Below are 12,738 nucleotides of genomic sequence, written 5' to 3'. Positions count from 1 at the left end.
TCCCCAAGAGATTAAATCTTAATCAGAACCTGTCCCTGAACCACAAAGAAGTGGTTTAAACAGTGGCTGCTCTGCATATTACCTTCCTCTCGTCTCTTTAGATTCCACTGTGGCACCCTGGTCCCTAATTAAGAATCTCTCATGCCCCTCTGGAATCCCTGTCTTTTCTAATTACTATTAACCTTTTTTATTTGTATTACTAGAGCACACAGAGGTTCCAGTTGGACACTGAGGCCTCTTTGTACTAGGAGCTGTGTATACATGTAAGAAGTAGACAATCCCCATTAATGAACTAATGGTGTTGGTCTGTGATAGGAAAAGGATGAAGCAAATACTGGAGAGAAAAACACATAACCTCTTTATTTCACTGGCTTCATGTACATTCAACCCACTTTTTATTAAGCTAAGCAATTTGGGAATATGACCCTACTTTTATTTATACTTTGTGTCTGTACAGATTAGTCCTATTCAGGCGGACTAGGACTTACCTGCCTGTGGTCTGCTTGCATGATGTTCTGGTACATTTTGAGTAGTCTGTGAGGCTATAAATGTGATCTGTGTGAGAGGTCATGCTCCTGATCTTCCTGTAACTATAAAGGATATCATGTACCATATGTGTGATTTTGTCATGGGCCTGGCCCACATAACTGCACTTCAACATTCTGTGGCAGGGCTGGTTTTGTTCTTCACGTCCCTTGCTGTGTTTCTCAGCTGTCTGTAGGAGAAGGTTGCCAGAATCACATTAAGATTTTCCAGGTAAATAATGGGTTTGCTTCATTTTATAGGACCATTAATGCTTTACATTTCTAGCAGGATGCAAATGCTAAGATATTTTTAAATTCTTTACCCATATGCTTCTGTTGTATAAAAATGCTTGCAGCCACAGAGCTGAGAAAATGTACCCTGCTTCTTTTATAATTCCAAAGTCTTTTCCCTTGTTTTGAAGGAAAAAAATGATATTTCTAAAGATTTACTGTAACTTATTTTATTGTTTTGAGGAAGATGATTTTTAACTGAAAACATGCATTAGAGTGCTGGCAGGGCTAAGGTCTCAGTGGTGTATTTGGTGTCTCATGTATTTGGCATGTATTTTAAGCTTCCAGACCTGATAGGGAACAATTTGCTGGGTTTGAGTTTTCTTTGCTTGTTGTTTCTTTAATCTTCAATTGAAAGTCTTTGCCTTTCTCTAATCATGTCTATCCTTACCCTCTTCCCTTTCTTCTCCCTAACCTTTTTCTTATGGCCTCTTTTTTCCAGTTATTGCTCAGTCTTTTATGAATTATGTGTGGCCTCTTATGAGGTGATAGTACACGTGTGGCTTTCTTAGAATTCCTGGGTTTAATGTGTTGGAGACTTTGGGACATTTTTTGTTAATGTGGATTACGAGACAAGACATTTGCTTCTCTTAAGAGAAACCTGGATTTACTGTGATTTCTTGGGAGACCTTATTCATGTTTGAAGAGCAGAAGTAATGTTAAGGTTTCTCAGAATGAAAAGAGGCCTTGATGAACAAAGTAGTTGAAAAAGAAAATGGTGGGTACAAAAAAGAGACAGTGAAGTAGCACGTGTAAAAGGAGATAACCCCCAGTTATTATGCAAATAGTTTAAGATAAAACAGTTATAAATTGTAATGATATCATTGTTGTGTGAATATTAAGAACATACAGGAGAGAGCATACTAGAAGCATCAACAGGGAAAAAATTCCCAGCATCTTATTCTGACAAGGGATGTTGGCATGATAGCTCTAGATTTCTTACTAGAATTAAGAAATAAATTAATAGAGTAATCAAAAATGTTTCAAGGAAGAGACATGAATGTCATGGTGTTTTCAGGAGAGCTCTTTCACCTCTTGTGTCCTTCAAACTTACTGAATTTATCTTTTGGGCTGTAGTCCTTGCAGAGGGCAATTTGAGGAGTTTGGAGCAGAATGTGTGTGTGTTCTTTCCTTGAGGAAAGGAAGATTCTTCAACTCATATTGTTACCAAATTCCTTATATTACAGATTAGTGGCTTTCACTTAGGACTCATCTGAATATTGTTTAGAAAATGATAGTGACTTGTGTTTTAAATTTCTTTGTGCCAGGCTCACCCTGTGATGCTGTCACATTTGTTAATTTTTGCGGTATCAAAAATTACCTCTGTGGTAATAATTCTGTATCAAAAAGTAACTCTGTGGGTCACAGCTATCTTTGTGGGAAGGCACTACCTTGGTTTTGGCTTGACAGAATGTTTGGAGTCAACCTTATGTGAAGTTCCCAGTGCTATGCAGGTGGATTATGCTGTGAGTTTATGTAACCTTGACACACGTGCGTGTAACAAAACCTCTGAGTGTAATGCATGATCAAAGGCCGTGACACTGTGTGTTGCAACGCCTCGGTTTCCAGCGGCTTGCCAGCGCACTTCTGTGCTGGGCTTTCCCCTTCTGACAGGACGAGGTGTCCAGTTTGGGCAATGATTTGTTTGCTAAACTACTTCACAGAAATCAATGAATGTATTGTGAAACGATGCTTATATGCACACAAAATTTAGTTAAGCTGTGGTAAATTAAGCCATGTCCCTGAAGCTCTTGGGGCAGGCTGCTTTTCCGTGGAAGGGCTACACTTTGCTTTTGGGGTCTACAGAGGTTGAGCTGAAGGCACCGTGAGTGCGGCTGCAGAGAGCAGATGGCTGCGTTGCCAAAATGTATCTTAGATTCAGTCAAGGTTTTCCTCTATGTGAAGCTGTTTTTCTTCTGGGGCGGGAAGGGGCTGTTTAATAAACCACAGATAAAGGTCATTAACATCAGACCCTGGAATTGGTAGATTATTAACTCCGGGTGCTGGTATTTTCCGCGGAGGTCTTCGGAGCATTTCTGATATATTTCCTCGTTAGAAAACCGATACCCAAGGGTGGACCGAAGCCAAAATGAGGGGACCTACGAGCCCCACGGGCGACACCGGCCACCCGCGGCGTGCGCGTCGTACCCTGGGCGCGGTCACTGCTTGTCCCGAGGAGGGGCTGTCCCCGGGCCGTCCGCTGGGTCGCTCGCCCTGCAGCTAAGCCCGTCACGGCACTGGGGTCTGTGCAGCAGCAATTCGAAAAATTCAGAAGCATGGTGCGGCGAGGGCTGGGGCCGCTCCCGCCCGCAGCCGGGGCGGGGCTGGGGAGGGCCGAGCGGGGCCGCGCCTCCCTCCCTCCCTCCCTCCGCCCGCCCCGCCGGGGCAGAGCCGCCCGCGACCGCGCCTGGCCGGGGCACCCCTGCCCGCGCTCCTGCCCGCCGCCCCCCGCCCTCGCACGCCATTTCCTGTGCTCCGTGTTTACTTCCCGGTTCAAAGCCTCCAGTGGGAGCGAGCGGCGCCGCTGCCTGCGGAGGGAGCGGGAGGTGAGGGGAGCGGCGTGCTGGGGGACGGCGCTCCGGTGCGGTGCGGTCCCATCTCCTCCCCGCGCTGAGCCGCCCGCCTCTTCTCTTGCAGGTGTACCCGGAGCCGCGGACGGAGGGCGAGTGCCTGAGCAACATCCGCGAGTTCCTGCGGGGCTGCGGTGCTTCCCTGCGCCTGGAGGTGAGTCGGGGCTGGGGGCGCCCGGCTCGGTCCCGGGGGCGGGGGGTTTCTCGCCCTCCCTTTGTGCCCGGGGACGCGGCTGACAAGATGGTGGCGGCCGCCCCTCCCCTGGCTGCGGGCCCGGGGGGCTGCGGGGAAGCCGCTGCCGCCGCCAGCCCGGGGCTGCCGGGGCGCTGCCCGATGCGGCGCGGTGGCGGCCGCGCCCCGGCGGAGCCGCGCTCGGGGGCTCCGGCGGCGGGAGGGTGCGCCCGGAGAGCGTGGAAGGAAGGGCCGCGCCGCTCCTTGGGCGGGCAGGGCGCGCCCCATCCCTCTGTCACTGCAGACACGAGTGCCGGGGACGGGGTTTGCCTGGCCCCGGGGCTGCTAAACCCGCTGCAGTTCCGTCCGAGTGAATTCTTGGGACGTATAAATTGTGTCCGCTTTATTAGTGGAATCGCCTTGGAAGCGCAGCGGTCGGCTTAGAGAAATTAAGTTGCCTGCAACCGAGTGAAATGCTAATTGAAGAAAATGGCAGGTGCTGTTTCTTCTATTTAAATTTGCGTTACATAAAAGCCCTGCAAACTGCCATCTTTTCCAAACGTGTGTTCGCAGGGTTTCAAATTAGGTTCTCGAATATTGCTGGTATATTTAGCTATAGCAAGTACATACTGCTGTCGAGTTTACTTGATGTTGGCGTGTGGGAAGGAACTGATGAGATTAAAAACCGGTTTCAGCTTCTCTGCATTGGAAAGTGAGAGGTATTGTCATTTCAGTTCTTGGAGACATTTTTTTGGGGTGGAAAAATTGGTTTCTGGTGCTTCTGGACTTAAATTAAAGTAGTGTTGCCTTAATTAATTTGCAGGGTCTTATGGTACCTCTGGTCTTGCCTGTGATTTTGCCAGGCAGTAACTGAATGTCATTAAAAAAAGACTGATTGCTTTCCTGAGGTCTCTAAACAGTGAAGTATCATTAGTGAAATAAATTATACTTGCAGGACTTGCCCTTTATCTTAGGTTCCCTATGGATAAAGATGGAAATTAAGACTGCTTTTAGCACTCCTCTTGTGAGTAAGTCCTTACCTTCCTTCCCTTCTCCCTGCCAAATACGTAGAAAATCCCTTAGGATTTGTTGGGAGTAAAACTAAATTCAGTTCTGAAATACTCAGAAACCAGGTTCTGGGGTTAACAGTGCATTATGTCAAGCATTCTTTTTGCTTTGGAGCAGCTGTCACTCTCATTTGTCTTTTCTAGGACCACATTGAGCTTCTCATGTTTTGAACATTCATGTGTGTGAGCAGATCCAAACTTCAGGTGGTAGGCATTCATGAACCGGGGAGGACTGGGGGAGGAGGTGCTTCTGATCTCAATGCAAAAGTAAATTGAGGGTTGTAAATGATAAAGAGAGGGAAAATGGCATTAATACCATCCTCTCCCCTTGACTAATTTCCTTCATCAGGTCTCTGGCAAAGCTTGAAGCTATTGCAACTGTGACAGGCTGCGGATAGTTACAGTGTTGCAGTTTGGTCTCCTTTCTAGTTGCAAAAAGCTTTTGTCAGCTCCTTTCCTTGGGGTAATGAGAAAATAAAGAAAAATGATTGAAAGAACAGATAATTTTGCTCTCGTTCTGAGAGCCTGAATGTCTTTGGGAATAGTCAAATTGTTAACCTGGCCTCGGGGGCTTCTCAGCAAGAGTGCCGGAAACACCTTTCTTACGTGGAGGTAACTGGCAGCAGTGGCTTCCAGCTCAGCATGTTGGAACAGGAATTACTCCCAAGCTACCAGAGAGTTCAGAAGCTGGCAAGAAGGGGCACAAATGCTTGGGCTTATGGAGCTCTTGTGTGTGTATTTATGGTTTGTACATTGTCTGTTCCCTGTTGTTTTCTCATTAATTTTTCCAACCCCCTAACTGTGGCCAAAGATGAGAGCAATGGCAACCTGGATTGAGCCAGGGAGTAGCTGGCAGGGGCCTCTTGGCCATCCGCTACTCCTGGGCTCTTTCCCCTCCCTCTGTTAACGAGGTGTGAGTCAGCCCTGGAGAATCTGAGCCTTCCTCTCCGTGGGAACTGGGGAGATGCCCCAGCTCCCCTGTGCAGGGCCTGTGTAATGCTTCCTGAGTCTCAGTCAGGGTGTAGAGATTGCATTGAGCAGAGAGTGTGAGGAGCATCTCTGGAACTGCTTTGGGGGATATTTTCAGAGAGGGCGGATGAGCTAACAAGGAGTTAGTGGTGAGTACAAATATTTGACAAAGGGTTAGATGTGTGTCTGGTATCTTAAATAATAGAAACATTTGGACAATATGGGTATCAGAGGAAGCTCTAGGGTGGTGTGGGGAGATGTGACATTATTCTGTGCACTAATGTGGTGCTTTTCCTAATAAGTATTCCACAATGTGGAGGTTTCTGCGGCTTTTCAGGGTTGTGCTTGAGCCTTACATTGAATGTGAATTATGTGTAGTTGGATCAGATTATTTCTCTGTGTGTTATTTTGTGAGCCTGGTAAAGGTGTGGTAGTGGTTTGGTTAGCCTAAGATCAGCATTGCAAAAGCACTTTTTGCTCCCAGATCTGAACTCGCCTTGGAAGCAGTGGTGGTGTGTTTTGACAAAGCCATGTCAGAGCTCCTTGCCTTGCTGGAGCTCTGTAGGTGTCCAGTTTAGGAGACTTTGTTACAGCATGATTGAGAATCTGATAAACTGCTGTGGTTAATGGAAAGCTAAACTGCAGTAGATGGCTTCTTAAAGATGCTTTCATCTGTGGATCCCTTTTTTAGAGGACATGATAACTTTGGTTGCTTTCCTACATGTAAAATAAGGGGCAGAGATGAGAAAATCGGTTGGTTTGGAGAAGTGCTGGTGTCTAAAAGTTGTTCTTGTTTTCCTCCTCTTGCTTCCCAGTAAGGTTGGTTTGTTAGAAAGAGAATAAAACATTCAGAAAGGGTATTTCAAATTCTAATGAAGAGGGTTGCTGTTCTTCAGAGGAAACCAATGGCTCCGTTCCCACACCCCCCAGTATTTTTTGATATTTAAGTGTTCCATAGAAAAGAGAATACTGAATTTGGAGCTTGCAGCAATCTTTTTACAGCAAAGCATAATTCCAGAAATAACCAGAAGAATGTGCTGCAAGTATTGGGTTTAAAAATTATTTTTAACACAGTTTTCTTGTATGCGAATACAAGGGACTGAGACCTAATAATGAAAAAATGTTCCTAAGACCTCCACCAGGGACTGAATTTCCATATTTTTTCCCTTCTGAAAGTCATTAGTGCATCCTTAGAATAATTGTAGTGTTGAATAGTTTATTCTACTTGGAGCCTTCAGTGCTATTGCTGAATGTCTGTATAGATGGAGGGGATTGTAGAATAGCTACCTGTGTTGTCAGTTCACATCTTACTGTGTACCTTTTCCTTAGGCAAATAGGATATTTGCTAGGTACTGTTCTTGACATTTTTGCTTTAAAGGCTGTTTTCCCACCCAGTTTTCTCTTTGGGTGGGAAGACATTTAACTCTAGTCCCTTCTGAGGAGCATGACCTGCTTTTTGAAACAGGGTCCTAGATACTTGTTGTACCTGAGGGATTCAGTTCTGGAAGAATGTGGGTGGATATGTATAGTCAAGAAGGAACTCACTGCAGGTATATCTTTCACAGAAGTCCTGCAATGGAGAGAAAAATAAAGAAGTGATGGCTTATTTCTACCTGAGCCCTAGCAAGTTTTGCCATTATGATTATCTTGGACCTGTGTCATGTTACTCTAGTTTTGTTCTCTTTCAAAGGAGCTTGAGCTTCCTTAATATAATGTTGTCTTTTCTTATTCTATGACCAGAGCTGTTTGACAGCTTGCATTTTCCCTGGAGAAATCACTGTATAGTTCAACAGCAGTGAAGTTTGTTGGGGAGCAGTTGAATGTAGAATAATAAACAAAAATAGGTTAATGGAAAACCATGTTAGTATCTGCTGTTTAAAGGGCAGAATGTTTGACATATCCTGTGAACAATGTCATGGTTTGTGTGATCAAATTCTGTAAGTAGCATCTTGCAGGGTTTTTTTGCTGGCTTTCATCAAATAAAAGATTAATCCTTGATTATCTGAATGTTAATGGGTTTCTTGAGGCTCAAAAATATTTTGTATTTCTGACTTTTATACTGATGGGTAAGATAGTAACTGCTTAATAGAAAAAGGCAAGCCGTGGATCTGAGAACCTTTTCTCTACCTGCTCAGAGACCTGCTTGCCTCTAGGATTCAAGGATGGTCATTTTATTACAGAAGAAGCAATGCCAAGCCCAGGAATTTATTTCTAAAATAAACTAACCAAAGAAGAAATGAAGCAAGCCTGGCAGTCTTACGCAGTCTGAGATTCTGTGCTTGTATATTATAAAATCTCTCAAACAAGAGGGATTTGCCCTTAAGGTTCAGAACACTGCATGCAAATTTGTGAAATAAAATTCATAGCACTCAAGATTTAATCAAGATATACAAATGCCTGTGAATGTCTGTGATGGAGCTCCAGCCTTGGGGAAAAGTTTGTGAGGGGTGCCAGTGTCACTGTGTTAGAGCAGGTAGTCTTTTGGGAGCAAGGGTGCCTGTCTGTCTTCTCCCCTCACACCCACCCCTAACAAGCAGCTCATCTGTTAGGTGATGGTTCTTGCCCCTGAGCCTTGCCCACTTCTTCAGATTGTTATGGCTACAATCCTTCTGCTAGTGGGGACTTGGAAAGGTATTCTGCCAGCTGACTCTCAAAGACTGATTTGTATAAGGTGTAGAGCTGTGCTGCTAGTGTGGATGGACTTGGCTGGCATGCACTCGTCAGTGAATTAGGAATAAATAGGTTTCTAGTACTGAAGACCTTCATGCCAGTCTTAAGATGATGATACAGAAATTAAATCATCTAAATTATCCTTTTAGCCCTTGTTCAGACTGTGATCTTTATTTTGTCAAGAACAATATTCCTTAGATTTGCTCCTGGGTTTATTCCAACACAATGTCTTTTCTAACCCATGAAGTGTGCTGCCAAATGCCTTCATGATTCTTAAATGTCATAAACATTTTCCAGAATTTCAGTGTTTTAATGTTACCATTCTTTGCTTATGGACTGCACATTGTGAAGTTTTATTTCGAGGCTGAGGTCTTACTGGTATATTTTTCAAAGGGGAAAAATTGTATCTTTTAATTAAGATGTGTCTGCTGTATTCCTTCCCCCCAACTCCCACCCCGATTTCTACTTGTTCTCAAAACTATTCTGAATATATTTTGGATATTGCTTACAGCAAAGTGCTGTGTGTCACTGCAGCTTGTCTTGTACATACGGATCTCTGACATGTGGCTACTTCTCTCTCTCACACCCTTAATATCTATCCTTTTTCTCATGTGTAAATATGTGTTTTTAAGACAGGGAGATGCTGTTGCTTGACTTATTTATGTTATTTTCATAAGAATGGCTTCTTGTGATAGGAAGAATTTTTATGATGCACAGAGTAGCAGGCCTAGGACTGAGACTGTGTTTCATGTGTTTATCAATCCTTTGTATTCCTATTGAAGAAAAGCCTTTAAATGCTATTTTAAGGGTGTCTCACAGATAGAATGGTGGAAAAACAGTATTTTTTTTGCCTGATATTAACCCAGTTCCTCATCTTGTGTACCATTCATGCATAGTGTCATGCTAGCTGAGAAGGTGACACAGAGGCAGGAACATATGGCATTGGACGGGGAGGAATGGTAATATCAGAAATTGTTACAGTTTTATTTAGTAAAACCCAGTCTGAAACACAAATGTACATGGTACCTTTCCAAATCCTTACATGGTTCTCTTTTCACTTAAACCTTCCTGCTCTTTCTGTGAGAATTTACTTCTTGTGATTCTGCCTTGTGTGAGCTTGTTGCATCAGCAGTAGCATGATATTGTGCTATCACCTCCTGACTAAAGTGAGTCCAGTGGCTTTCATTAAAGAGAAGAATGAACCTCCTTATTGGGTACAGGTTCAAAAGCACCTGATATAGGATAATTTGAAAAAGACTTACAAGAAAGCTATCAAGTAACAAAAGTGGATACTTAGGAGAAAGCTATCAAGTAACAAAAGTGGATTACAAGAGCGTCTTTGTAATGAATAATGTAACAAATAGTGCTAGTATATATTTCTTTTAATGTGCTAGTATGTTTGGGGTTTTTTGCTGCTTGAGGTCTATGTTCAGTACTTTCAAGGTAAAAAAAAAATAAAATTTTGAGTTAGACCATGAATATTTTAATTCCTGGCAGTTCTTTTGTATAGCCCGATTTGTGGTGCTTTGAACACAAATATATAAGACAGTGTGCATATAGAGACTGGCACAATGGATCTATCATGGGTGCAGATTCCTTTCTTTGCTGCATGAAGCAAATGTGAGGGAGAGTCTAATGTGTCAGAATACATCCAAAATGTTTCAGTCATGTCTTGGTGGTCAGCATGTACAAGGCAAGTTGCAGTGACACAGTAAATATTAACTAGTCCTCCTAGTTTTGGCTGGGATTGAGTTAATTTTATTCCTAGTAGCTGGTACAGTGCTGAATTTTGGATTTAGGATGAATAATGTTAGTAACTCACTGTTTTGTTGTTTCTGAGCAGTGCTTACACTAAAGCAAGGACTGTTTAGATTTTAGTGCTGTCCTGCCAGGGAGGAGATTGGTGGACAGGAGGTTGGAAGGGGACCCAGCCAGGACAGCTGATCCCAGCTGACCAGAGGGACATCCCACACCGTGTGGTGCCATGCTCAGCACTGAAACTGGGAAAAGGTGACTGGGGGGTGTCCACCTGCTGTTCCCTGACCCCTGGCTGGGCCCTGGTCTACAGGTGCTTGTGCATCTCATTTTTTTCTATATTCCCTTATCATTGTTATTTTCTCTTCCTTTTCTGTCATATTAAACTGCCTTTATCTCAACCCATGAATTTAACCTTTCTTTCCAATTCTGTCCCCTATCCCATTTACTGGGGGGTGGGCTGGGGGATGAGTGAGGGAATGGCTCAGTGGTGTTTAGCTGCCTGCCAGGCCAAACCACAGCACTGGTATAGATCTGTTCAGAGCAGTTTTGCAAATGAGTTGCTCTGTGGTTTGGGAGGGGCTTCTGTGTAACTGCTTCATTTGTGATGTTCCTTTGGATCTTGAGAATAAGATGAACCTTCATCTAGCAATTAAAATGTATTGCACTATTAATAGAGAATGCACAGAAGACTTCAGTATTATGCTCAAATATAGCAGACTGTTTTCACAAGAGAATTTCATTGCTTCTTTGATAGAAGAGGAGTTAATCATCTGAGGGAAGGTGTGGTAACTAGGAAAGTTGGGAGAGAAGGGTGGGTAGAGAGAGTTGGAGGGTTTTGAGCAGAACTTCGCAGTCCTTAAGGCTTAAAAAGGGAGAAGAGTCTGCTTCCTGATTTATATGCTGTTCTCCTGACTTGTCAGAGGAGTTCTTGCTCTGTGATTTCTTTAGCCCTGTTGTGCCCTCCTTTGCTGTGAAGCACAGCGAGGAGGGGGTCATCTGCTGGTTTTCTGAAGGGGGGGAGCAGTGGGAAGGGGGGCCCTTCTGATTAGCCCCGAGCAGGGAGCAAGCAGTGCAGAGGTGGTGGGGATGCCAGGTGTGAAGGCAGGTCTTGGGAGGAGAGCAGGTGAGCTGCTCTGTCCCTCTCAGCAAGGGGACAGCAGAGAGAGGAGTGGAGATGGCATTGGGATGTTGTGGCACCTGCTGTGAGCCCGGTGCTCAGCCGAGAAGTGCATTTCAGAAGTCCGGTCTTGTTCCTGTCAGGACCTGCCTGCCTTTTTACTTCCCAGGGGATGGCTATGGTCTTTTTAGGTGCTGTTGTGGTTTTTATGAGTGCCTTGTGAGGTTGGACTTAGGAGGTCTCAGACTCCCTCCCTACACACACACACTTTTTCACTTGAATAGTTTTGAACAGATTTTATAACTGGCAAGCATACTAAAAATAGAAATGTAGATAAATCTTGCACTGTACAACTACAGTTGTGTATACTGAATACAGTTACCTTGTTATTAGGTGTCAGATTATTTCCCAAGCACGTGTGTGACAGAGGAAAACAAAAAAATATACAAAATAGGTTAGTTGGTGGTGTATTGTGTGAAGAGAACTTGGATACCTGCAGACCTTAGTGACATAAAGTGTTTTCTTAAGGTATGCATTTGGACTAAGAAGGTCCTCAGAGTTGAAGTGCATCCTGCAGTATGTGAGATGGCAGTGCTCAGTCTCTTCAGGAACCTGGAAAACTTTCTCCTCTTGTGACAATGACTGTATTGCATCATTTTGGCAAGGGAGGAATTCTGGCAGAACAGTTGCTTTGAACCTTACCTCAAATGAGGACTGTGCAGAAGAGAGTCCATCCTGGCAAAGCAGCCTGCTGCTTTTGTTTGCTGTCATCTCGCCAGAATATTTAGATTTTTCTTTGAACTTAAGAGTCAACGTAAATCACTTCTGTTATCTGTAAATGGAGGAGTAGCAAATCTAGGTCTTCTGTGAGTTGCTCTGATTTCTTAAGTGCTTCCAGCTTTGCAACTGTTCCTGACTTCTGCTTGCATGTAAATATCCTGGCATGTGTGGGAAAGGTGATATGCATTCTGCAGTGGAGAGTAGTTTTCAAAGGCTTGATTTTGAAAGATGGTGTTGAGGAGAGGGGAAAAGCACCTTGCTCTAATTAAAAGGAAAAGAAATATTAGAATATGGCGATTTCTCCATTTCCTTAAGGGTAGTTATCTTATTGTGCTCAGCTGAATACACAAATGGTTCTACCACTTGCATGTTTCAGCTTGAGCCCTCTGTTTCTCTATAGTTAACTGTGTTTAGGTGTTTCAGCAGATACTGGGCTGGTCCTGTCAGTATCACTCACAGCTGGAGTTTGTGTGAAGATCAGCATGGTTTTTTGACACTTATAACTTTTCCTAGGTCTTTCTATTTTTCAGGAAATACTGAAAAATTCTAGGTCATGGGGGAAATCGTAGTGCTGAAAACCTTGCCCTCTTTTTACTGAAAAAAGCTGCCTTCAGCTGTGTGCCTCTTACTCTTCCTCTGGGATGAAGCCAGCAGGATCCAGCTGGTTGGGTAACCTGGGGGCAGGTGAGGAGGGAGATTCAGCCATGTGGGAAAATGATGTGGTGTTTTCAGTAGGTGGCAGTCCTTCTCTGAATCAGTCCAGGGCCAGTAGTGAGCCTGGGGACAGAGAGAGGCAGGCACAGAGGGAAAAAGAGGGAGC

At 44.2% G+C, this 12,738-nt stretch overlaps 1 protein-coding gene across 2 annotated transcripts in view; it reads left to right on the top strand.

Annotated features, from left to right (window-relative positions):
• ARHGEF7 (Rho guanine nucleotide exchange factor 7) overlaps positions 1-12,738 on the top strand; it is a 116,126-nt gene that overhangs the window by 11,671 nt on the left and 91,717 nt on the right. Inside the window, exons 1-2 of one of the 2 annotated variants that reach the window (XM_050972532.1) lie at positions 3,217-3,361; positions 3,453-3,539. Coding sequence is in view for 1 of the 2 variants with exons in the window: in XM_050972524.1 (XP_050828481.1) it covers positions 3,453-3,539 (87 nt within the window). In the remaining variant the exon portion in view is untranslated. Of the gene's footprint in view, positions 1-3,216; positions 3,362-3,452; positions 3,540-12,738 lie in introns of those variants that run through there. The other variant, XM_050972524.1, reaches the window with a different exon arrangement.

This window comes from Serinus canaria, chromosome 1 (genome assembly GCF_022539315.1).
Source record: "Serinus canaria isolate serCan28SL12 chromosome 1, serCan2020, whole genome shotgun sequence".
Classification (NCBI taxonomy): Eukaryota; Metazoa; Chordata; class Aves; order Passeriformes; family Fringillidae; genus Serinus; species Serinus canaria.
This window is presented reverse-complemented; position numbering and strand designations above follow the sequence as displayed.